Consider the following 26,753-nt stretch of genomic DNA (forward strand, 5'->3'; position numbering starts at 1 on the left):
AAAGATTGGGATTGTTTTCACTGTAGATTTGACATGTCAGATGTTTTACTCCTCTGTTCAGTGCCCATTGCACCCGTTGTCTGTATGTAACCTCCATTTTGAATATTATCCTCAATAAACTTTTTTTTTGATTTTAAAAAATCCCATCACCCATTCTCCTGTCTTTCAATAAAGGAAATGTATGCCCATATGCCCTCACCATGGGGGGGGGGGTGCTTTGGGGCAGGGGATGCCCCAAAGCACTTTGTTTCTGTGTTGATGGGGACAAGAGCCTCTTCTCCACAACCCTGGCCGTGTGGCTGGGGGGTGCAGGGGGGTGACTTATCTGAATCTGGAGGCCCCCTTTAAGAAGGGGGCCCCAGATCCTGGCCCTCCTTTTGTTTTTTAACTTGTTCCATTTTTTTGGTGAATGAGTAGGAGTACTATGTACCCAATACTCATTCACATGGGGGGACCGGTATCTGTGGGTCGCAGCCCCACAAACACTGAACCAGGGTTGGATTGAAGATCCCCTCATCAACATGGGGACAAGGTACTTGGGTGGCTCCCCCTACCTCAAAGCACCCCCCATGTTGAGGGCATGTGGCCTGGTTAGGTTCAGAAGAGGGGGGCTCGCTCATCTACCTCTTCTTGGCATAGCGGACTGCGTACTCATATTATGATTTGGTATGGATTTTTAAAAATGTTGGCGTGGTGTTCCCATTATAATCCCCTTAGGTCTGGTATGGATTTTGGGGGAGGCCTTGTGCTGTTTTGTTTCTGCATTTTTCATTGCCGGCATTCTTTAGTTTACATTTCAGCTGTCATCAGGGTCATCAGTTGTTAAGCACATGGCTGCCGACTTCACAGCCCGCTCAATAAAGGAGTTGTAAAGGCAGAAGGTTTTTTATCTTAATGCATTCAATGCATTCTGTGTGTAGCAGCCTACCCAGCACCCACTAATACTTACCTTAGCCCCATCTCTGTTCAGCGATGTCCACAAGTCCCTTGGCCATCTCTGACTCTTCCTCCTGATTGGTTGAGATGCAGCAGGGGCTCCACTGGCTCCTGCAGCTATCAATCAAAGTGGGTTAGACAATCAGGAGAGAGAGGGGTGGGGTCGAATGGACACACAGAGCTGCAGCTTGGCTCAGGTGCCCCATAGCAAGCTACTTGCTGTGGGGGCACTCGATAGGAGGGAGCAGCCAGGAACAGCAAAGAGTGACCCAGAAGAGGAGGATCTGGGCTGCCCTGTGCAAAACCACTGCACAGGGGAGGTAAGTATAACATGTTTGTTTTTTGTTTTTTAAATGAGACTTTACAATTACTTTAACAGCCATCTATTGCTCACACAGAATTCAAATCAGTCAATGATTTTTCGACCAATCCAAATTCAAATCGTTCTGCAAATTTGTGCATTTGTGTTTTACTACTGAATCAATAGGTCCAAATCTGGCATGTAAAAATTGCCCTGATCATTTTATTATTTAAGATATTTTTTTTTATGGCAGTACCTACAATAGTAAGCCTTGTTTGCTAATGAAAAACAAATATGTATGTGTGTGTAGTATGTACTATATACAGTAGTTCAACTTCAGGCCCCTAAAATAATTGAAATAATTTAATAAAATATATTATTTTTTTAAAGAGGACCTCCTGGCTTATTTGGTATTATGTATACAACATATAGAACTTAATACAATTCAAGGTGGAGTGTACACAATAAAAATGGTTTAGGTGAACAAGAATTCATGTTCACAAAAATATAGCATATACTGTAATACATTAGTTCTTGTAGATTAAAACAGATTCACACTTATTAAACTGGGTTGTGTATTCCTAACAAAGAATGCAATTAAAACTTCACTGCATAGCCAAATACTTAACAACTAAGAAACCATAATAAAAACCATAATACTGCAATAGTAAGATAAGCCAAAAACTGATTGTCTGCAAAGAGCAACAAGAACATAAAAAATGAGCTATGACAGATAATGAAACTAGTTCTAATAATGCAGTCCTGCGATCTATGCCCTGATAAATTACTAATGTATAGACTCCCCAAACAGTGCCCATATAATGGGAGCTAAGTGATATTCTATTGATTGCGATCTTCATTTTGTAAATATTACCTTCAATGACCTCACTAAAGCAGCTCTATTTAGGAAAGTATATGGGGGTATAAAAAGAAGCTATATTTATTTCAAAACCTAGTCAGTTATGATATCTCTGCATAGAAATATAAGGATAGGGCTACACAGGCAATTATAATCTTTAACTTAAAGCGGTTGTAAACCCGCATATACATTTTTTTTTTAACCCTTCAAGGCAAAAGCCATAATGAGCTAGTATGCATCGCATATTAGCTCATTATGAAATACTTACCTCGGAACGAGGTAGGGAACTTACCTGGTCCACGCCAAGCCGAGCATGTCTTCCGGGTATCGCCGATTGGCTGGAGCGGCGATGACGTCACTCCCTCGCATGCGCACGGAAGATTTCAATCCGGCATGGGTCGGCCGGGCCGGCCCTTCAGCCGAGGATCCCCCTGCGCATGCGCCGCTGCAATCAGCGGCGCATTGCGAGGGGAATATCTCCTAAACCGTACAGGTTTAGGAGATATTCTTTATACCTACAGGTGAGCCTTATTATAGGCTTACCTGTAGGCAAAAGTAAAAAAAGTGGGTTTACAACCACTTTAATAGATTTTACTTCTTGTTGCTAGTCACCTAATTTTAAGCACATTGAAATAACAAAGAATACAAATAATCTCTAACTTAAAGGTGCATTAATGAAGAATTGTATAAGCAGTTGTTCAGCACTTTGTTATTGTTCGAGATTATATGATTATGACACACAACCTATTTAATTTTACTACAGTTACCCTTTAACCAGGTGGTCTATTTTGAAACCCCAAATTAAAAGTGTTGGAATGATTGGATTGTTTCTTGTTTTTCTCCATAGAATGATAAGCTGTTATGATGCAAGGCATCTTTCATTCAATCAACACATCTATATTTGTCCTACAACTTACCTTTGTTGTTTTCACTTTACTACCCGAGGCACAACTCCATCCCTTTTGATCAGGTAGAACTTTACATTCTTCTCCTTCAAGACATGGTTGCATCTGACACCACCATTTCTGTTCCACGATAGATGCTGAAAATTCCAAGAAATATTGTGCTTATTGTAAGATACAAGTATACATTTCTTTCACCTTATTTTTACAGGTGAATAAACATTCCAAAATCCATTCTACAGAATGGTGATTGAAATAGCTGTGGGCACACAGGTAAATTGGTTTATTTTTAGAGATCTGTTTACTAAGCAAAATATATTTTAGGGTAAAATGGTTGTACCATACAGATTGGATTGCACATTTGAAATTTGTGAACTTCTTTTTGGATAAATGTATTGATTAACAAACTTGATTATTATAAACTCATCCTCACAGAAAACAGCAAGTAGAAATAATCTTCAGGTGTCACTCGTTACATAAACCATCTGGGTAGATATCAATGGTGTATGCTCTATTGTAAAGTTGTATTACATGTTTAACCTGTAAATGAACTTCAGGGGGCCAACCTAGCCAAAAGTGATATTAAATTATAGGTGGAGTGAAGTTAGTTAACTTGTGGCTTTTTATATTACGTTGGGACACTAATGAGGAGACCACCATATCACAGTTTTATTCTAACTTATCTTGGTGTTTCACTCCTCCAAGATATCCCATTCTATAGTTGTAATATTCAGAATGCAATACTTGTGAAACTGCCTGCCAGGTTACCACACCTGAGAACTCCCGAATCTTACCACTGAAGATTTGAGGGACATAAGAATTTCTAGGTGTTTTCAATTTCAATATTTGGAAATTTCGTTTTTATAAACTATTTTATAAAGTTGACTGACATACCATCAACACAGGAAGGAGTAGCTCTTGTTGTTCCTGCTACTTGTCCTGGGAAACACGAGCACTTTACTGTTTGTGATCTTTCTTCTATTTTGTTCTTATTGCAGCATTTGTGGAGAGCCACAACTTCACATGTTCCAGTTCTGACATGCTGGGCTGTGGAGTTAAATTATGAAAATGTTAACAATACTGACAGCATTAGTCACAAAGTAACACCCACGGCTTTAAATTCACCGCAGTGCATTTATTTAGAAAGAAATTATTGAAAATGTTGTTTTTGTAGACACGAGGAACCAAGTCCTGAGCAGCCATCCATGGACTGTGAGTAAAATTGTGAAGATTCAGCACAACTGCTTCTAGCCTGGGGCAAATTGACAATACAGAACAAGGACTAATTCAGTGAAAGGATTTAGTGTAGGTTAGGTTTTATGTTATGAAAAAGTAAACCAACTCATTTCATTATAAGACACTCCCAAACAAAATTGCCTTTTGATGTGTGCTGATTGGCAGCTGCAAAATCATTGTAGTAAATGGAAAATACCTGGTGATCCTGCCGGTTGTTTGTATTTTCTCTATTTTAGTGGCAACACTCTCTAGGCTGATCTAGCTTCTACGGCACTACCAGCCATGTGCACAGACCTATGCTCTTGGAGCCTTGTCCTGTTATATTCATCTCCTACATACCCACATCACAGACAGAGTGGGTAGATAGGTGATTATCAAGAGCTCCTCGGTAAGAGACAGAGGCAGAACAGAATAGTTTAATTTTACACCCAGGGGCTTCAACGGTTAGTCAATCCCAAAAGTATATTATGTTACGAACCATTTTTTTTACTAAGCTGAGGCCACGTTATTGGATGGGAATAAATAGCAAAAACATCACTAGGAAATGTGGCCTGCTCTGGCTTTGACCGCCCACAGACTGGGGCCATGCAGTGTAGAGAAGAAAAACAATCATGTGATCTGGATCATTAACCTAAATAGTTTCTGCTACTTTTATTGATGCGATTTATGACTTTGCCTTCCTAAGATATATGCATGAGTAATGAGAAGGGTTTACATATACTTTATAAATAAGTTTACAGTGTCATCATTAGGGTACCAGTTTTAGGGCTACATTAAGTTCTAAGGAGTACAGTAGGTCAATCATTTGAGTTCTTGGGTGTTTTTCCCCCTTAATCTCAGAGCATTTGTTTTATTTCGGAGATGTCTCTGTTTCACACATTATACCTTTTAGCGTTTGTAGTCTACGCTAATGTATATATACTGCATATATACATATATTTTCAAGATGTATAAGACTTTAGTTTGTTAGGCTATATGAATATATTTTTATTTCCTGTTTTTTTTATTGTGAAAGATTTGAAAAAAACATGTTTATCCCATATGTTCTCCCTAATTCCAATATGATGTGAATGACAATACTTATTATCCCCTTCCCCCTCTTCCCCCCCCCCCCCCTCCTATTAATAGTCACTTAATCTCAATGTGTTTTAAATTCATAGATTGTTTCACTCAACCATTTCTTTAATTTCACATAGCTTCACTTATTAAATAAAACAAATAAAAAACAAACATGTTACAACTAAATTGTCTAGTATGCAGATTCCATATTCAATGCTCTATTTTTTTTAGTTCTCCAATCCTACTGTATACTTTCCAATCTAAAGAGGGGAACCTGTTTTTTTCCAGCCAGGGCCTCTGAAACCTCTCAAATTCCTTGAGATATCCTCCTTTTATATAAACTACTCTTTCTTTACAGATGGTCTCATTTACTACTCAAATCCAGTCCCTCACTGCCGGGGGTGTCGTTGACTGCCATCTCATTGCTATAATTTTTCTGGCTTGGAATAAACATCTTAAAATTGCACCTGTGGTGCTCTTCCTCTCCTTCAATTCCTTCCTATATCCCAGTATACAAAGTCCAACCTCCATCTCCAAGGTTATACCAAATATCTCACCCACAGTGTTAAGCACTCCCTCCCAATATCAAAACAACTTTGGGCATCTCCATACCATATATATGAGATCTCCAGTCTCCTGGCATCTAGGGCATTTGTCATCTGGTCTTCTACCGTACTTAAAGCGGTTGTATACCCGCTGACACTTTTTTTCCCCCTACACCTGTAAGGCAAAAGGCATAATGAGCTAGTATGCACCGCATACTAGCTCATTATGAAATACTTACTTAATATGAGTCAGCGGCTCATTGCAAGGGGAATATCTCCTAAACTGTACAGGTTTAGGAGATATTCTTTTTACCTACAGGTAAGTCTTATTATAGGCTTACCTGTAGGTAAACGTCCAAAAAATGACTATACAACCGCTTTAAACAGTCACTTGGGGTATAGTAAGCTCTGTATATCAGCATCTGATGGGATACCTTCTGGGGGGGCGACACCGATACCATCGGTCCCATCTCCAGGATTCTCCTCCACTGCTCCTGTGATATTTGTCCTATATCCTCTTCCCATCTCTCTCTGTCCTTACAGAGGTTCGATCCGGTGTTAACTCTTTTGTGTATTTGTCCGTATAGTTCGGATATAAGTCCCTTAGTTGTACCTGCCCGAAGTATGTTTTGGAAGAGAGGAGTTTTATTTCACTCTTAGGCCCCATACTCACGACCAAACATGTTTGCTGAAACTGGCCCGCGGACCAGTTTCAGCATACATGTTTGGTCGTGTGTAGTTACGAGCGTACAGAATTTCACCGTACATTTGCCCGCCGGGCCGTTTTTCAGCAGACATTTATTTCCAAACTTGTTTTAAAACCGTCCGCTCAAATCCTGTCCGAACGTACATGTTTGGTGGTGAGTACACAAAACCAACGTACAAAAACCCCGCGCATGCTCAGACTAAATGAGGCCACGGGAGCGCTCGTTCAGGTAAAACTCACGTTTCTTTGGGATATGGCACATTCGTCAATAGAAAGATTAATTCTAGCAATAGAACACTGAAGCAAAACACACAATAACCAATGCTTGATGCCGTCGTTTTATTCATTCTTCTCTTGCTATAACTAATCAGTTATTTAGCTCATGTTATTTCAACTGAGTTGTTCCATACTGAAAAGTGACATTTGTTAGCTGTGATGTAGTAAGATTTTTGCAAACTTTTATTGGCCCGACGTATCATATTTTTAGTGGTCCTCCACATTTCAAATTTTTTGCTTTTAATGTTTAATGGTTATCTTTCCCACTTTCTTTAGGTGTTTATAGTTATGTCACCATTTAGAATATTTTAATAGGAAATAGTTTTGATTTAGCTTTTGTTTGTATATTTAACATGATTTTTTTGAAGGTTGTTTAAATTGTCTACCATGTTGGCACACCAAATGACCCCCCCCCCCCCACATGAGTTAGTGAATAGTTTAGATTAAACATTTTATTTGTTTGTAATGTTTGATGCCTAAAATAATACCCACAGTATTACAAACAATAGGCACGTTTTTCAAATCAACAAAAAGGCTTTTATTTGAGCAAATTATAAAAAGGATCAAAAACAGAATGGCAGCACTTGAACAGCTAGCAACATACATGCAAACTTGCATTTCAAACATGGTGAAGGATAAACTAGCCAACCTCAGGAAGCACACAAAATAAAATCTGAAGCAGCAGCACATAACCAAAGGAACCCAAGCTGTGGTAGTCCAAACAAGATGCCATTTGTGGGGGATCAAATGGAAGGCAGGGCATCAACGTCTCCTCTTCCTTGCAACCTTCCTTCCAGGCTGCCTTCCAGCGGGTCTTCCCTGGGCCCTTGCAGGTGGGGATGATGTGGCAGCAGGAGTATGATGTTCAGCAAGCCGGGCCGGGTCACATAGCCCAGTGTCTGGGGTCAGCAGCTCCCTCTGCATCCACCAAAGGGCCTGGTTGATGATGCCCTTGGCCAATTGCCTCTGCTCCTCCGTGCCTTTATTGAGGTCATGTGCCACGGAGGCACTGTAGGCCTCAGTGGGGTTGAGGGGGGCCCTCATGATGGCACTCGCCTCCTGAATCATTTTCAGGCTGGCTTCCTCCACTGCCCCCAATTTCTTCTTACGGCCTGGTGGCCTAATATAAAGGGGAGGAGCCTGGCTGGTGGTGCTTGTCCTGGGGAGCTGCTGAACGCCACTGGGCCCGGCCTCCTCCTGGCTGCCACTGACCCCTTCGTCCTGGCTGACAGTGAGGAGAGGATCTGCCACCTCCTGGCTGGTCTCTTCTTCCTGTGTAAAAAAAAGGGACATGTTGTAATATATTTAGGAATATACTCACTCACATTTTCATGCTTGAATCTTATTTTTTGCCTTGAATTTAAACTTGAAAACAGACTCACCCTCTGACCCCTGCAGTTGTCATCCCTGACACCTATTTGTTTGCCCACGATTTTAGATTTTTACTTCCCAGCTTGTATTTTATTAACCAATATCAAGTCAAGAATCAAACAATAATTAAGATTATTACATAACTAGTTATGAAACTACTATACCTCATCATCGTAGAGGCGCAGATCTGCCTCTCTGTCAGCCAGGCCCTCTTCATCCGACTCTGCAGGGCTGTGGTGATCTGGGGAAGTCCCGCTGGGAGGTAGCGTGGAGGAAAGGTTGGGATTCAGACTTGACATTGATGCCCTGCCTTCCAGTTGATCCCGCAAAAATGACATCTGGTTGTAATACCACAGCTTGGGTTCCTTTGGTGGTCTTGCTGCTGCTCCAGATCTTAGCTGCTTTTGGTGAGCTTTGTACGCTCTCCTATATGTGCCCCTGAGGTTGGCAAGTTTATCCTTCACCATGTTGGCACTGCATTCTGGCACCCATGTCCTCATGTATGCTGCTAGCTGTTCAAGTGCTGCCGCTCGTACGTCCTTGTTATGATAATGGTCCTGCTTTGAATCCCACAGGATGGGCATTTCCCTGAATTTATCCAGCAAATGCTGGATAATGTCTTGGCTCTGCAGGAGATCCATTGGGAAATTAGGATTTACTCTTTTTTTTTCTAGATTGAAAAAATAAAAAGAAACCAAAAACACAATTAAAAAAAGCCTCAGCATTTACATTGATAGAATATGTTGTTTAAAAAGTAGTACCTATATAGAAATACAAACACAGTGTCTCTTGTTTAGAAAATGCTGGCCAGCTCTGCCCCATTGGTTGGTTTTAGCTAACATTTTTTTTATACATGCCGCCCCTTTGGTTACATTGCAGGAAATAATATAAATCTACAACCATACACAATTATTACAAATGACAGCATTCATCAAGCCACTATTGCATGTGTAGATATCCTGCCCCTCAGCATTGATTACATGAAAGAAACTTCCTAATGACCTCTGTCCAACCAACACAGAACAATACTTGGCCTGATCTGAATACACCCTACATAATTGATAATGAGTCACAGCATTTTTGATCTCTCTATTTTGTGATGTCTACAAAAGCATTTGGGTATGAAAATCACATTCTGGTATCCAAGAGACATAATAGCTTAATAAAACTGTGCAACCAACAGACCAAACCCCCATCCCATTGCTCTACATTTTAGAGCCCGCTGCTGATCCCATGTTTAAATTTCTTACCTGCCTCTCTCACAATCCTCGTTTCTTCCGCTCGCTGAATTAACACGTAACCTACGTAATCACGTCAAGCGCCTTTTATACACTCCGCGTATGTATGAAACGCCGCCCTCGTCACCTTTGCCATGCCCCTAATCAATTGAAAAAGTAAATATGGCGTTAACTGTGTAGGTTCTGGAATCGCGCGAATATTCTCCGCGTAACGTACGTCAATACGTTGTTGGCATTCGCGACACTCCGCATATGCAATAATCCCCGCCCTCATCTCCGCCCCTGACGGGACATTTCCTCGTTTCCACGCCCCTAATCTATGTGGGAAGGAAAGATGGCGATGTCACACGAGCGGGCACGGAGCTCTCATGGCGCAAGTGAAGGGACAGAGGCTGGACCGTCCCGATCCAGGCCTAAAAGATATAAAGCCACTAATATGGCGTTCGAAGAAATGGTGGAGTTGGTTTACATCATGAGGAGGAAGGATTATGATGGTGAATGTGGGCCCTACAAAACACCGAACCGTAGGAAGTCACACATAATGGACAAGGTGGCAAGGAGAATGAGGAGAATGTTTGGTGTCACCAGGTCAAAGGAGCAACTACGGAAGCGTTGGTCCGATTTAAAATTGAGGGAGCCACATCACATGAAGAAGATACTAAAAATTCTGCGTAAAAGTAAGTCCATATTATTTAAGGGGGGGGGGAAATGTCTGCAATAATGTGTTGACATGTATTTTTTCACATCTGCCTCCTTGGCCTGCTTGTACTTTTGAACACGTGTAGATACTGTATTGTGTTTATGTCAAATAACAACCTTAAACAAATTTTGTGAAATAGTAAACACGCGTAATATGACATTGTTTAGCAAAAATGTGACGTTACTCCAGGAACAACACACCTGGACATGGCTGACTGGCCCCAAACTTGGTTTTCCAACATTGTTGACTAGCAAAATCACAGAAATTAAATTGAGTGAATGTGACAGGCAAACAAGATTCATTCTCCAAAATGCAAATAAAGCTGATGTTTTAACATCTTGAAATGCAAAGCACCTGTGTCTCAAAAATCTAAGTATATTTATTTGGAGGGTCGACGAGAATTAATGTTTTGGGGTGACATCCATTTGTGTCACTTCTTTGCAAAAAAGGGGCAGGATCAGAGCTTGGCCTAGAACTACGCCAAAAATGGAGGATTGCTGAAAGAATAAACAACCAAAAATCATCATAAATGTATCGTCTATGCAATGTGTGCGATTTATGATATCCAATATCTGTGTGCTGATGAGTATACCTTTTTTTTTTTATTATTTCTTATAGGGGAAAGAAGACGCCAGCAATTGGAGGAGGCAGAGAGGGCCAGACACCCGGAAAATCAAACACCTCCACATGTTGAGCAGGAGGAGGCTGGGGAAGGAAGAGAGGAGGATGTGGAAGGAGAAGAGGATGTGGAAGGAGAAGAGGATGTGGAAGGAGAAGAGGATGTGGAAGGAGAAGAGGATGTGGAAGGAGAAGAGGAAGGAAGAAAGGAGGAAGGAAGAGAGGAGGAAGAAGTTATTTTGGACTTAGAATTTATATCAGATGAAGGGCAAGTGGCGGAAGAACAATTTGGCGAATTGCAAGAAGGTGGATTGATGGATGAAGGAGGAGTCGAAGATGATGGGGAGGTGGTGGAAGAAGGAGGAGTGATAGAAGATGATGGGGAGGTGGTGGAAGAAGGAGGAGTGATAGAAGATGAAGAAATTGGGGATGTGGAAATTATCAGGCCATCAGGTCAGTGTCACCCCTATATTAATAGGGCCAAACATATGCAGATAGGCTGGAAATTATTTACATATTTTGAATGCCAATTTGTTTATTTTTAGGGGATGAAGATGGAGTAGCACATTTTTCACGTGCAAGTGCTTCTATCATTATACAGCAACTAATGGAGTGCAGCACGGAAATGGACATTATGCAGGAAAGGATGCTAGTCATGGAGCAGAATGTGCGAAATGTCATTTCAGAGTGTAGCACGGAAATGGAGAACATGCGACAAAGGATGCTAGTCATCAACCAAAATTACAAAAATATCATGGACATGATGGGCCGTGTCAAAGACTGAACCACAGAAGCCCATCCCCCGCCCATCCCCCGCCCACAAAACCCTTTTTAATTTTTGTACTTTATAATACGCCAAAATTTCTAAATGCACACACAGTGTGCCAATATGTGCTAGCTGCCATCACAGACTATCTATTGTCTGTGCTTTGTGGGTACAAACCCCTCCTCGATCCTCAAGTAGTTGAGAGGAAGGGTTTGCTCCCACAAAACACAGACATTGATCACCCATGATGTCAGATAGCACATGTGGCCATTTGTCTGTTTAACCAATGACATTTGGCGAGTTTGCACTGAATGTGTGCATTTAGAAATTTTGGCGTGTTCCAGTGTGAAAGCACACCATCCATATGACTGACTGCTGTTATTTTTTTAAATTTTTGTTTGGTGTTGATCTTTTTTGGTTTGTAAATGTTTCCAGTTTCAGATCACAAAACGAACAATAAATCTCACCTAAAGAAAGAAGTTAACTAATTTTGGTAAAAAATTCAAAAATTTTTGTGTTGTGTTAAAATCTTGTTGAAAAAATTAGACACAAACAAATGACAAGCCCAAAAATTCTTGCGTATAGTTTCAGTGAAATTATTCTTACATTGTGTTTCGATCATTATTATTGATAATCACTGTCAATAAAGACAAAAAAATAAATAATTAAAAGCCAATATTTTGTCTCAAGAATTTGCAGGAAATGTTTTCTGCCTAAAAATACACATTTCTTGTTAAAAAATGAATAAAATAAAAAAAAAAATATGAGACATCAAAAGCAGAAAAATGAGTGGCTTCTTATTTCTAGACTGAATACCCAGTTTGTAGATGAGTGAATAATGTGCAAATGTGGTTAGTTAATACATCTGAGTAAGTAAATTTGGCACTAGAAGTGCACTATTTTTGGAGATAACCTGGAAGACAGAAAAATAGAGAAAAAGCAGTAATGACAAACAACTGTATAAAGTCCAATGGTCTAATTATTTATTAGTTGTGAGAATATTCCTTTCTTTGGGGGCCGAATTAGAAAGAAATATGATCTGGCATAGCAATGGCCCCCCGACCCATGAAGTACTCAACATATTTGTCGCGTACCTCACGAGCAGATTGGGGGGCCAAGCCAGCGCGACCAGTGTCCAGGCCAGGAATGTTCTCTGAGGGTAGTCCTGCCTCAGAGCCCATGGAGGCTAGGTACGTCTGGGAGTGCCTGCGTAGAAAATTGTGCAAAATGCAGCAGGCAAATATAATGGTGTTCAATTTATATTCCGCCAAATGTATCGATGTCAGGAACAGGCGGAACCGGTTGCTGAGGATCCCAAAGGCATTCTCGACTACCCTCCGAGCCCTGGACAACCGAAAATTAAACACACTCCTCTCTAAGGTGAGGGTCCTCTGGGGAAAAGGCCGCATTAGGTGAGGTCCAAGGCCGAAAGCCTCGTCCGCTAGGAACACAAACGGAAGTCCTTCCACATTATCTTCATCTGGTGGCAATGCCAGACCACCAGTTTGGAGACGATCATAGAAATCAGTCCGTGCGAACACTCCCCCATCTGACATCCGGCCGTTCTTCCCCACGTCCACATATAGAAACTCATACTGTGCCGACACCACCGCCATCAACACGATACTATGATAACCCTTGTAATTATAATAGTAGGACCCCGAGTGGGGTGGGGGCACAATGCGGACGTGTTTCCCATCTATTGCTCCACCGCAGTTAGGAAAATCCCACCGCTCGGCAAATTGGGAAGCCACAGACTGCCATTCCTGTGGTGTGGAGGGTAGCTGTGGGGACAAACAAAAAAAGAGATTTAGTACTTTGGCACATAAACATTGCAAACATAATCCTACAAGCATCCTTGTGCAACTTTACATTTTTAAAATAGCATTTGCAAATTATGAAGGGAGAATTTCGGGGCACAAATATATAGGCCCACTTAATTAATAAGAGACTCCACAGCCCTCTGATGGGGACAAAAACACTTTGAAGGGGGGGTGGGGGGTGTTAAAACTGTTTTTAGAAAAAAAAAAAAAAAAGTGGCATGGTGGGGGTTGGCCCGAAGATAGCATGCTGGACAGGTTAATATTGGGTAAGATCAAAATATGCAGGTAGGCCAAAATAAAAAGAACATGTAAAAGCTGATATCAACATGCATAGTGAGAAAAGGGAACGTTAGTTAAACACACAGCATATCTGGGAAATAAAATAAAAAGTTAGTTTGCCACATTATTAAAGACACATTGTGAGGTTAAAATGAGGAAACTTACCTTCATATACTCCTCGTGCATAACTTTAATGATGGCAGCACACGTGTCCGGTATGATGACCCCAAGCGCCTGCGGAGAGATGCCTGTCGAGAACTTGAGGTCCTGCAGGCTCCTCCCAGTCGCCAGGTACCGCAACGTGGCAATAAGCCTCTGCTCGGCCGTGATGGCTTGGCGCATCACAGTGTCCTGCCTCGTGATATAGGGGGACAGAAGATCCAGCAGACTGTTGAATACGGGGTCCGTCATGCGGAGAAAATTCCTATAGTCATTAGGATTATTCTCCTGGAGTTCCCTAAGCAGAGGCATATGTGAGAACTGGTCACGCTGGCGCAACCAATTCTTGGTCCAGAAACGCCTCCGCCCCCTGTTTCTGGCCAAAGTACTGGAATAATGAACATATCCAGCAGCCATCCCATAAACAGCACCAACTCGCGAAAATTGACGCTGCTGCTCCATCATGGCTTCAAACCGGCCGGCTGGTCAGTCAAGAACACACTCCAACAGAAAGCACAATCAAATCCAGCGGTACCTGCAAAGAACGCACGACACACAGATACGAACGCACAGTACGAATCTGCTAAGCAGAACGAACTGCACGCCTGTACCCGAATGCCAACTACGTACCCACAAGCACACGCACTGAACGAGAAAATACTACCTGCTAAAGCCTGGAGACCGAGAAGCGCGAATCAGCTCTAACCAAACCTTCACTAACACGAGCAAAGCCGTAACTAGCAAAAGCGGAACAGAGGGCGTCGCCATTGACTTTGGCCTTTCCCTTTATAGTGACGTCAAACGTGGATTACGTGCACGCGTTCAGGTCCGCAGGGAAATATCGTCCGCTGGTGTGTACAAGCCAGCGGGCCAAATGAAAAAACAGCCTTGTACGCCGGAAACAGCCCGTCGGACATTTCGAACGGACATGTTTGCTCGTGAGTACTCGGCCTAATGCCCCGTACACACCATCACTTTATGTGATGAAAAAAAACGACACTTTCTGTGAAGTAAAAAATGACGTTTTTGAAACTTCAATTTTCTAAGACGAAGTTGCCTACACACCATCGTTTTCTCACAATGATCTTGCAAAGTGAGGTTACGTTCCACCACGTTTTACCATTGAAGCTTGCTTCTGGGCATGCGTGGATGAAAAAACGTCTTAGAAAACGACGTTTTTTGCTACACACGGTCAATTTCTGTGAAGTAAAAAGTGCACTTTTGAAAAACGACACATAAAATTGAAGCATGCTTCAATTTTTTTCTGTCGTTTTTTACAAGACATAAAACGACGTTTTCCCCCACACACGGTCAATTAAAGTGACGTTTTTAAAAACGTCATTTTTTTTCATCACATAAAGTGATGGTGTGTACGCGGCATAAGGCTTGTGTCCTGAATTGAGCTTCAAGGGCATGTCCCACCTGTAGATAAGTGTAAAATGAGTGTTGTGGTATATTAAATTCCTGTCTCAAATCTCTTTCTTTTTAGATTATTACCATCATACAACTGTCTAAATCTTTTAATGCCGTGTACTTCCCATTCTCTAACCTTTCCTATCAGGAGAACTTCCTACAAATTCCTATTGTTCCAATGAGGGGTATATTCAGTTAACCCAGTGTATCCTATCTGTTTTTTAACTGTTTTCCATGTTTTGATTATCATTTTTATTGTTGGGTTCCTTTGACAGAAAGAGTCCGCCTCTAACGCATCGATAATTGTGTTGTGCAAAGCGCCAGATAGCATTATTCTCCCATTAGGAGTACTGTCTCCCGGAATGTCACATTTAATTAAATGTTGAAGCTGTGCCAATAGATAATAACTCTCGGTGTAAGGTACTGCCAGGCCTCCTTCCCCTGTCGGCAGCTGCATTGTTCGAAGTCGGATCCTAGCTTGCCCCCCTTTCCATATTAACTCTCTGAAGAGGGTTTCAATTTTGTTGAACCATTTCTTGCATATCCAAACTGGAGAGTTATGCAATAGGTACAATAGTTGTGGCAACCAGATCATTTTATTTAAACTGCATCTACCTGCTACCGACAAGGGAAACCGTTTCCAAATATAATTTTTTTGTTTCCATTTGGTCAATAGTGGTATTAAATTTGTACTTATATATTGGTTGGGATCTTTTGTCAAGAATATCCCCAAGTATCTCAGTGTGTCCACTACCGCCAGTTGTGGCATTCCTGGTATCCTTGAGTCACTGATAGGGACCACCGGTAAAAGCTCAGATTTCTCCCAATTTATCTCTAATCCTGTAAATCTACCGAATTCCTCCACTATACTTATTGGGCTAGATTCCTAAAGACTTACGACGGCGTATCAGTAGATACGCCGTCGTAAGTTCGAATCCGCGCCGTCGTATCTGTAAGCGGTATGCTCAAATTGAGATACGCTTCTCTGTTGCTAAGATACGACCGGCGTAAGTCTCCTACGCCATCGTATCTTAGCTGCAAATTTACGCTGGCCGCTAGGGGCGTGTACGTCGATTTACGTTGAGAATATGTAAATGATCAAGATACGCCTATTCACGAACGTACGCACGACCGTCGCTTGTAAGATACGCCGTTTACGTAAGACGTTTTCAGGCGTTAAGATAAACCACCAAAAAGATGGCGCAGCCAATGTTAAGTATGGACGTCGGACAGCCGTCTAATTTCACGTTGTTTATGTTGTTTGCGTAAGCCGATACAGAATGGTGCTGACGCATACCAGCTACTGCCTGTTGAAGTTCTACAAGAGTTATTGGGGTTTCCAATTAATCTCATTCCCCTTGCATAATGGTTGGTATCTCCAATTTTCCCAAGAAATCCTCCATTGCTCCCTCCTACCCCAACTTCTGTGATGTATAAAGTTTTTTATAAAATGCCCTGAATGTATCCACTATCTCGCAGTGAGAGATGTAATCTCTCCTCCTATTAACCAAATAGTAGAGATGGTGGAGGGGGGGAATTGGACTTCACTAATTGCGCCAGAATTTTTCCCACGCTGTCGTCCTCTCCAAAAGGAGTATTGCCGCTGGAGGAGTCGTCTAGTCTTAACTTTCCGTATAATTGCTAATTTATATTTTTGTTGTTTATCTAGCCATATTTTTTTTCCCTGGAGATGGGTCTGTTACATAGTTATTTTCGGGTGAGAGATAATACCACTCTAAAAACTGTTGATCCCTTGGCTTTGCTTCCCTCCCACTAAACCAAAAGGGTGCTGGCTATGCACAGGTACATTGGATAGAAGAAGATCCTGGACTGCCGCACTCCAAAAAATTTCTTTATTGTACAAATAAAATCCAAAAAACAACCAAAGCAATGCAGTCAAAACGTATTGGACAACCCATCTGTTTTTTTTATTGATTCGAACCAGTATGGACTTATTTTCCACTCCCTCTGAACTCTTTTCCCCCCTAGGTTCAATGTAAGCACCATTGGTGAATGATCTGATACCCCTCTTGGCAGGTATAGGATATCTTCTATAATTTGCAACGCACTGCCATTTCTAATAGCCCTTTCTATCCTGATCCAGATATTTAACCCTATATATATATCATCAAAGCCTGCCAACTAAATTTATATCACATTAGTAATATTTTTATTTAATGTAGTGGAATAGTACAACTCAAAAATAATGTATCTGATTTACTTTATGAGAGCTTTATACCCTTTTCAATACTGCATTGTGAAGCAAGCCAGGGCAATAAATTGGATTGTGTAAACTGTTAGCACATCATTAAGATAAGATCAGGTCAGTATGGTGAGGGCACAAATCAGTATGACAGCAGGTGACTTTTTCAAAGGTTTGCACTCGCTAAAAATCCAAATGACATTGCATCGCTGTGTTTATTTCTGTAAGCATTTGAGGCTTGCAAGTAAACGCAGTTGTTAACCAGATCATTATTATTAGGACCTAGGGAATCTATAGAAGGATTGTATTTTTAAATAAATAAATAAATAAATATATATATATATATATATATATATATATATATATATATATATATATATATATATATATATATATATATATATATATATATATATATATATATATATATATATATATATATATATATATATATATATATATATAATTTAAATGAAAAAATCCTTCTCTAGATTCCCTAGGTCCCAATAATAAATGGTATGTCTATCTATCTATCTATCTATCTATCTATCTATCTATCTATCTATCTATCTATCTATAAAGATAGATAGATAGTATATATGTATGTGTGTGTGTGTGTTTTCTTCATGCTGGGCATGGATCTTGTCACTACAAGGTCAGGTCTTCTGCATTGTGCTTGCATTGATATGCAACACCCTTCTTCTAATTACAACTGCTGCCTGGCTCACAACTTTGTTGCAGTTAAAATCCCATCACCCATTCTCCTGTTTGCAATAACATACAGGAGGAAGAGGTAATATTTTGTTGTGTGCATCCGCCAAATCTTACTATAGTCATCGACTCATCACCTCCACCCTTGCACATAACATTGCCGCTGATAAACCCCCTCCCTTGCATACAATAACCGCATTCCTAGTATGCTGTGTCACTGTGCTGAAGAGATGCAAACATTTATGGAAAAGTGTTTTTAGCCAGCATAGTGGTTGTGGGATAGCTGCTCCTTTCTGCAAATTATTATTTCAACTAGCTTGAACTGAGGTGAATGTGGAGAGAAATGAAAGATCCTAGTGGTACAGTGTCTGTAAAATGTAATGTTCCTATGAGGCAATCAGTACTGATTATGTCTCTGTGCATTTTTCTGGTTGCATCAACACTGATTGTGTATCTGTATTTCTGCTTGTTTATGTGTAGCAGGTATTGTGTCTCTGTGTGCATTTCTAGTCACATAAATGCAGTATTTACAGTATTCTGTGTCTGCATGAGTTTCTGGACCTGTACTATGAGTATCTACACCCATTTCTGGTTTCATCAGTAAGGTATTGATTTTGCATCTGCACATGTTTCTGGATGCATCAAGTATGCTAAGTATGTCTCTGTGTACATTTCTGGTTACATTAGTGTCTCTACACTCATCCCCAGTTGTCAACTTTTACTGGCTTCAAAGAAGTGGCAGAAGCAGCTCTCGTAACATTACCCCAACCCCACCTCACCCTTCCCTCACGCCAGACCTTTTGGGGCTGGTTTGTCAATATTACGATGGTAAAAGTTGTTCACAGATCTGTATGCATGGACATAAACCCAAGAATTTTCTTCAGCGTCAAAATCTTTCCACTGGACGAAATACTAAATGGAGTTCCTCATTATCCTAGAGCCAAGATTTGGACCATTGACAATCAGGGCAGCTGAGAAGTAACATTGTTATCCTAATGAACTGGCTTTAGCAGAGAAACATTAAAAACCTTTGGAATTCTCATATAAATTATGCAAACTCAGCCATGGGTAGGGCAGTGGACCATTCCAGTTGGCTGTCAGAAACAAAACTACTAAGGACTTATTATTGCACTCACTCGTGTGCCCGTCTGCAGCTGGAAGTTTATTAAAGTGAACACCCGTTCATTCAGTCATTCACACAGGATTCTCAATAGACAGCACACAGTACAGATGTCTCTTCATATTATGTCCCTGCAGGTCAAATGTTCTTAGCCTATTAACTTTCATGATCGAATGTTCTTAAGCTATTTTTTCTTACGATCACATGTCAAGGGTTGTTACATTTGCCCAGTAAAAGGCAACAAGGACATTTTTACACACATATTACAAACATTACAGGAATTATGTGTTGCTCTTGCACAAATGTTGAGACATTCGCAAATAATTAATTTTTTATTTTTTATTTTTTTATGAAAAAAATTGGCCATTTTACTGAAGCGGTCCACAGTAAAAAAGATAATAATATGGCCTTTTGTGGAAGGAAGGTCTACAATGAAATTCATAGCCAAATGTGTCCAGAGAATCTTGGGGACTGCAAGGGAAGTAAATTGGAGGAAGGTCCTGGAACAAGCAGCAAATATTAACATAGGAATAGACATCTTTTCAGAGGGTAGACCACCAGAGGTTGCAAGGGACAAGAGAAAGAAAATTAGTGATACTGGGCTGTCTGGTCAACATGGAGTGAGCTTCTGATAGGACCTAGAGCCTGAGGTGTAATGGTACAAACAACTTTCCCACGGGTAGGAAGTTTGAAGCATGAGACTTTGCTTCATATATAGAAACCAACAAATTAGGGTAAAGTACGATCTGTGGGGTTCTGAATAATCCCTAGAACAAGGTTCAAAATGGAAGAAAACATCTGTCTTGGAATTATTGGATCCTGGGTGGTAGGTGATGAAAAAAGGGGGGATAAAAAGATGGTGGTAATCCACTCTCGGTTTTCCGCTCCAACGCTGTCGGTATCCTGCGATGGGTGATCTCCTCTCCGGGGACCAGCAATGAGAAGATCTCCTTTTCATCCAGGTCCAGGATTCAGCGATGAGATGTCCATCCAGCGCACGCATCACCTGTCTCCACTGGAGACAGCCCCGGAATGACAAGGCTTCAGCAGTGACAGCTCTTATGTAGGTGAGGGCGGGGCCACCCATCACGTGACCCCATCCCCCTATGACACAAGGGAAAGCCCAGTTTTCTCAGTGACATGCGGGTGACCCTGCCCCCTCTGATGTAAAGCAGGTTTGCCGTTACATCAGAGGGGGGCGGGGTCACCCATCACGTCACTGGGAAAGCCTGGGTTTTCCTTTGCATCAGTGGGGGACACAGTCACGTGGCGGGTGGCCCCGCCCTCACCTACATAAGAGCTGTCACTGCTGAAGCTACGTCATTCCCGGGCTGTCTCTGATGGAGACAACTGATGCGCTGCGCTGGATGGACATCTCATCGCTGGATCCTGGACCTGGATGAAGAGGAAATCTTCTCATCGCTGGCCCCAGGAGAGGAGATCACCCATCGCAGGATACCGACAGCGTTGGAGTGGAGACCGAGAGTGGATTACCACCAGACGCATCCCAGTGCGCATGCTCACAAACACATCGGAACAACTGCCTAAGATACGCCGGATCACTGCCTATGGCGTGAACGTAACCTTCGCCTAATCATATTCACGTCCAACGTAAACTACGTAAAATATGCCGGCTTGTATTCCTTGGTGCAGCCCTTTGCACGTCTGTTGATGAGTTACACCTCCTTTATGGGGCTTAACTTTACGCCGGACGTACAACTTACGCGCATCTCTCATAGCCTGCGTCGGTCGCACGTACGTTCGTGAATCGGCGTATCTCCCTCATTTGCATATTTGAATCGAAAATCAATGGGAGCGCCACATGCGTCCAACGTAACTATGCGCCCACTCTACTCCGGCGTAGGAAAGTTACGTAGGTGGAATGAAGCCTGTTTTTAGGCGTATCTTGGCTTGTGGGTACGGCGCACAGATACGACGGCGCATATTTGCACTTACACTGCGTATCTGGAGATACGTCGACGCAAGTGCTTTGTGAATCTGGGCCAGACACTGAAGCTACATAAACAATCCGGTACATTTCCAAGCAAAATAAACCATAAGATTGCACATTTTGCATATACATCATATACATTTCTTGACCTTCCGAGCCCGTCTCCCGCCCCATTCTGTGTTGGGCTACCAGTGCCCTCAGAAAAGGCCCAATCACCAAACATATCCTGTTCAGGTACCTAGGCCCAACAATCTGCTCGTGACCAGATCCACCGGGGCCAGGTACGGTACATTCAGCCACGGTCCCCACAGCTTCTCAAACTTCTGGGTGCTACCCCTATGCTGGTATATTATTTTTTCTTTCCGGAGCATATTTCCCATTGTATTAATCCATTCTTTAAGGGCAGGAGGGTCCTCCGATATCCAATGAGTCATTATAAGCTTGCGGGCCATAAACAGAGTTCTAATAACAGCCACCCTGGTGCATTCCTCCCAACCCAAATCATCTAGTATATGGAGTAAACAGTGTTTTGGATCTGTAGGCAGCGAGACCCGAAACACCCTGTCTATGGTGTCCGCCACCCCCTTCCAATATGGGTGAAGTTTCAGGCATCGCCACAGTAGGTGGATCAAGTCACCATGGTCTCTCTTACACCTGGTACACAATGGAGTGGGCCGCAGAACAAGAGCAAACAGTCTGTAGGGGGTGTGGCACACCCTCAGCAGTAAATACAGTTAAAACACTCTATGAGATACTGTCACGTACCTGGTGGTGGAGCCTGATGTGCAGGGAACGGCTACTCTTGCTCCTCTTACTCCGGAGGCCATGATGGGGAGAACAGGGAACTCGAGAGTGCAGAGTCGCACAAGCGCCTGGCGGGAACGCTGGTGCTGGGCTGAGCTGGAATCCTGTGCACTCCGGAGAGGTGTCAGCAGTGCTGAGGAAGACTGGACAGCAGGTGACCGGAGCTAGATCCAAGAAGCCGGGATCAGCACTGACAGAGGTGTATCGTAGTTCAGACAGACAGTAGCAGGTTCAGACAGGCCGGGTCATACACTGGCGGGCGGATCAGCTGCAGGGTCAGAGCAGGAGCGGAGTCTTGGTCCAAGCCTGGTTGGCAACTGGCGTTCAGCAGACAGATCAGTGGAACAGGCAGAAACGTGGTCAGACAAGCCGAGGTCATTGTAGGCAGAGATCAAGGGTAGTCTGGGGCAAGCCGGGTCTCAGGAACAGGCAGGTAACGAATAACAGGTATCAGGTTTGGCTCAGAACACGCTGTAGACCAAACAGCAAGAGGCCCCAGAGTCAGCTCCCTTAAATAGTCATATTTGGCGCCAAGATGGCGTCCGCATGTGCCTGCGCGCTGTTACTGCTCGTGCGTGCGCCCGTGCGCGTCAAAGTGTCACGATTGAATTTCCCACAAGAACTCCCACTCAACGCTATTAAAAGCCTTCATAGCGTCCAGTGAAAGCAAGGCCCTCTGCCCTACATTGTCCACCAGGGATTGCATGTTGAGGTATAGTCTCCGCAAATTGACAGCCGTCGATTTGTTAGGCATAAAGCCAGCTTGGTCAGGGTGAATTATGTTCGTAATGACACCATTTAGCCTAATTGCCAGCATTTTGGCCAATAGCTTAATGTCACTCTGTAGCAGTGATATTGGTCTGTAGGAGCCTGGGTCTATAGGGTTTTTTAACCGGGTTTCAATATTAGAACAATATCAGCTGTGGCCATGGAAGCAGGCAAAACCTGTTGCTCCCTGGCCGCGTTAAACACCGTCAAAAGTTTCGGCAGGAGGATATCTGCATACTGCTTGTACACCTCTATGGGTATCCTGTCAGCCCCTGGAGCCCTACAATTGGGGAACGCAGCCGACGCTGTCTGCAGCTCTTCCAAGGCAAAGGGGTCATCCAGGGCCCCCATTGGTCAGTCTTGAGTTGGGGGAAATCAATGTTCCGTCTGGGTGAACTGCTTCGTCGGGAGATAAAGAGTCTTATAGAATCTGGCTAGTTCTGCCAAGATCAGGTCAGGGGAGTTCACTGTCTTGCCCTCTGTCATTTTGATAGCCCCAATGTTGGGGAAACGTTGTTGAGAGTTAGCTATCCTGGCCAGAATGCGCCCAGTGCTCTCCCCTCCTCAAAGAAAGCCAATTTAGAGAAGAAATGTTTTTTTTCTGCCGTGGAGGACAGCAGCCGCTCATAAGCTGATTGAGCTGACTGCCATGTCTCCCTGGCAGAATCCGTCGGGGTTTGAACAAATGCCTCCTCTAGAGCCGTTACCTGTTTTTCAAGGTCCTCTCTGAGCCCAGAAGAGTTTTTCTTTACTTTATTAACTTAAAAAATAAGCAACCCCCTCATATATGCCTTAAAGGCATCCCATTGTGTTGCTAGGGCGTCAGCAAAGTCCCGGCTATCGAGAAAGTCCTGCATGCTCCGCCCTGCCTCCTCGTGTGTCAAAAATAGTTTCAGCCAAAGGGCATTAAATTTCCACGGGGCCCTTGGAAGGGTGGATGGTGGGGAAATGATCAAAGTAATCACTAGGTGTGAGTGATCCGACACACTGCGGGGCCTATACATCACATCCGAGACGGACGGGAGCATACCAGGGTTACCTACAGCCAGGTCAACTCTGGACAGTGTCCCATGAGTTTTGGAGAAACAATAGAACTGTTTATCTAAAGGGTGTTTGAGCCTCCATATATCTATCCAACCCACTTAATTGAGCAGTCTTAGCAATGGAGACACCCTCGATGTGGCGGAGACCCCAGAGTTGGGGTGTCTGTCCATGGAGAAACTCAACCAGAAATTAAAGTCACCCAGTATCAGCAGCGGGAGATCCTGCTTGCACCTCCAGGTAGGCCAGCAACAGCCGGAGCACCGCCACCGTAAACGGCGGAGGTATATATACACAAGCCAATCTACAGTACACCATTCCCACCCGGAAATGCAAAAATATAAACCGACCTTTGGCATCAATACACACATCAATTTCCTGAAAATCAACAGAGCCATGAATCATTACACTCACCCCCCTGGAATATGAGGTGTGAGTGGATTGGTAGGCCCTGCCCACCCATGCATATTTAAGACAACATTGCGTTTCATTGGTTAAATGCGTTTCCTGCATACATAGAATTATAGGGTGATATTTCTTTAGACAGGTGGATACCATCATGCACTTAAGTGGGAAGCCTAAGCCCCTCACATTCCAAGAAACAATTGGTAATTCAGCCATTGGGAGAAAGTAAACATATTCTTAATGGGGGGTGAACCCCCAACCCAAAGCCCAGAAAGGCATGTAAGAGATCTGGGGTTCTGCAGGTAGGCAGACTCAGAGGTCTCCTCCCACAGAAGTGCATCAGGGACAATTGTAGCAAGGGCAGACCCCAGTTAAGGGGTGCTAGTCTAAGGTAGATGTCAAGAACTCCGGTAGTATCCAGGATTGAAGAGTCATAGTTCCATAATGCAGCAGCAGGTGTGCATAGCTTTCGGTATAGGTGCATTAAGTGCAAAAAAACAAAGAACCAGGCCGTCAACAGGACGAGCCCATGTTTGTAGCCTGTAATCCTAAAACAGCACAATGGTCCTAAAAAAACATAAGTCCAGGCCGCCAACAGAGCAGGCCATATAGCTACAACAAGGAGCAGAAACAAGTAAGGCTTGCGTAGAGACATCGCATTTTTCTTGCAACTTTACAAGATAGCTCAAAGCTTAAAGTTCACATACAAATATGTTGTCTCCCAGCAGAACAAAACAAAGAAGGGGATAGAAAAATGAACACATGATGAGCTTTCCATAGAAGAGTGTGCAGGCAATGCAGTAGAAATACAGCGTAGTGCCTCGTATCAACGACCATAAGATTAATCGCCTTCCTCTTCTCTGTCACAGTGACGTAAGGCCTGTTCATTGCGATCCAGCCATATTGCAGCATCTTGGGCTGATTCAAAAAAGTGGGTTTGCCGATTGGCAGTAACTCTCAGCTTGGCGGGGTAACATTGGCCTTCTCCCTGGCATGTCTCAGCCCCGCCTCACTGTCCCTATAATGTAAAGCAAGGATGGGCCAAGGGGGGGGAGCCAGGCTGTGGTGGGTGGCCTGGCCTGCGATGTGTCCTTTCTACCGTAAACATATGCCATGAATGTTAGAGCAAGAGCAAAAATTGTAGCACTAGACTAGACACTCCTCTGTAACTCTAAACAGCGTCGCCTACGGAGATTTTTAAGTACTGAAGTGTGGTGCCATTCCACAGGTGTACGCAATTTCTATATCGTAACTTTTTAGGTATCTATTTACTCTGCGTAACATCTTTCATAGTATACAAAAAAATCGGACTAACTTTAGTGTTTTTTTTTACTCGTGAAACAGGTTCTTTCCAAAAAAAATGTGTTTGAAAAATTGCTGTGCAAACACCATGTAACATAAAAAGTTGCAACAACTACCATTTTGTTCCCTAGGGTGTCTTCTAAAACAATATATATATATATATATATATATATATAATGTTTGGGGGTTCTGTGTAATTTCCTGGCCAAAAAATTATGAGTTTTACATGTAGGAGAAGTGTCAGAATTGGCCTGGGTGGCAAGGGGTTAAGTACCATAAGTAATATAAAAATAATAAGGTGGCTTAATGGACAAATTAATGAAGTTTGAAGTTATAACTTCAAACCAGTAATTTCACAGTACATAGATAAATAATAAATAATTATGCCGCCGCTAATTGTATCTGTTATAGTGGCTTGCTATGGTGCACTTGACAGGAGGGAGGGGCCAGGAGAGCCAAAGAGGGACCCAAGAAGACAGAAGCCAGCCCAGTGGTACAATTAAAGCATTAATGTCCTTAACCCCATTAGTCATAGTCTTTAAACACTGCCAATGGTGTTATGACATAAATATATACTTACCTGCTCCGTGCAGTGAAATTGCACAGTGCAGCCCAAATCCTCCTCTTCTTGGGTCCCTCCTCGGCTCTTCTGACCCCTCCCTTCTGTCAAGTGCCCCCATGGCAAGCCACTATAACAGATACAATTATCGGCGCTTTACCGCTAATGTCCCCCGCCCCAGTGTGAAAGTAACTTAAGTGCTAAATATAGCAAAACATATATACCGTATTTAACACATTTGTTGAATAACACATTTTTTAATGAATTTACTTCTTTTGAGATAAACATTCATGCAGTATTTATTTTTCAGGAGAAAAGCCAGATTGGTTCAAACTGACAGAAAGTCTACAGTAAAGCCTCATACACACGCTCGGTTTACTCGGCAAGAACCAGCAAGAAAACTGCTGGCAGGGCTTTCTTGCCGAGTATACTGCGCGTGTGTACAAGGCTTTCAGGTTTCTTGACAAGAAAACTTCCCAGAATCTAGACGAGAAAAATAGAGAATATTTTCTCGTTGTGAGATTCTCTGCAGTTTTCCTGCCAAGAAACCCAAGAGTGTGTATACTTACCTGGTCGCCATGGAAACCCGCGCATGCTCGAAATGACTTTGACGCATGTGCAGTAGCTTCCTAGGCATGATGTCACAGCGTTCTTGCCTTTCAAGAGAACTGCAGTTCTTTTGAAAGGAGAGTCTGTACACTC

General features: G+C 42.6%; 1 protein-coding gene across 3 annotated transcripts in view; it reads right to left on the reverse strand.

Annotated features, from left to right (window-relative positions):
• The window catches only part of TAFA2 (TAFA chemokine like family member 2), a 317,169-nt gene that overhangs the window by 33,711 nt on the left and 256,705 nt on the right, over positions 1-26,753 (reverse strand). For all 3 annotated transcript variants that reach the window (XR_005747911.1, XM_040343926.1, XM_040343927.1), the window contains 2 exons: positions 3,893-4,045; positions 3,014-3,138 (listed from right to left, as the gene is read on the reverse strand). Coding sequence is in view for 2 of the 3 variants with exons in the window: in XM_040343926.1 (XP_040199860.1) it covers positions 3,014-3,138; positions 3,893-4,045 (278 nt within the window). In the remaining variant the exon portion in view is untranslated. The remainder of the gene's footprint in view (positions 1-3,013; positions 3,139-3,892; positions 4,046-26,753) is intronic.

Source organism: Rana temporaria, chromosome 3 (assembly GCF_905171775.1).
Source record: "Rana temporaria chromosome 3, aRanTem1.1, whole genome shotgun sequence".
In the NCBI taxonomy this organism is placed as follows: Eukaryota; Metazoa; Chordata; class Amphibia; order Anura; family Ranidae; genus Rana; species Rana temporaria.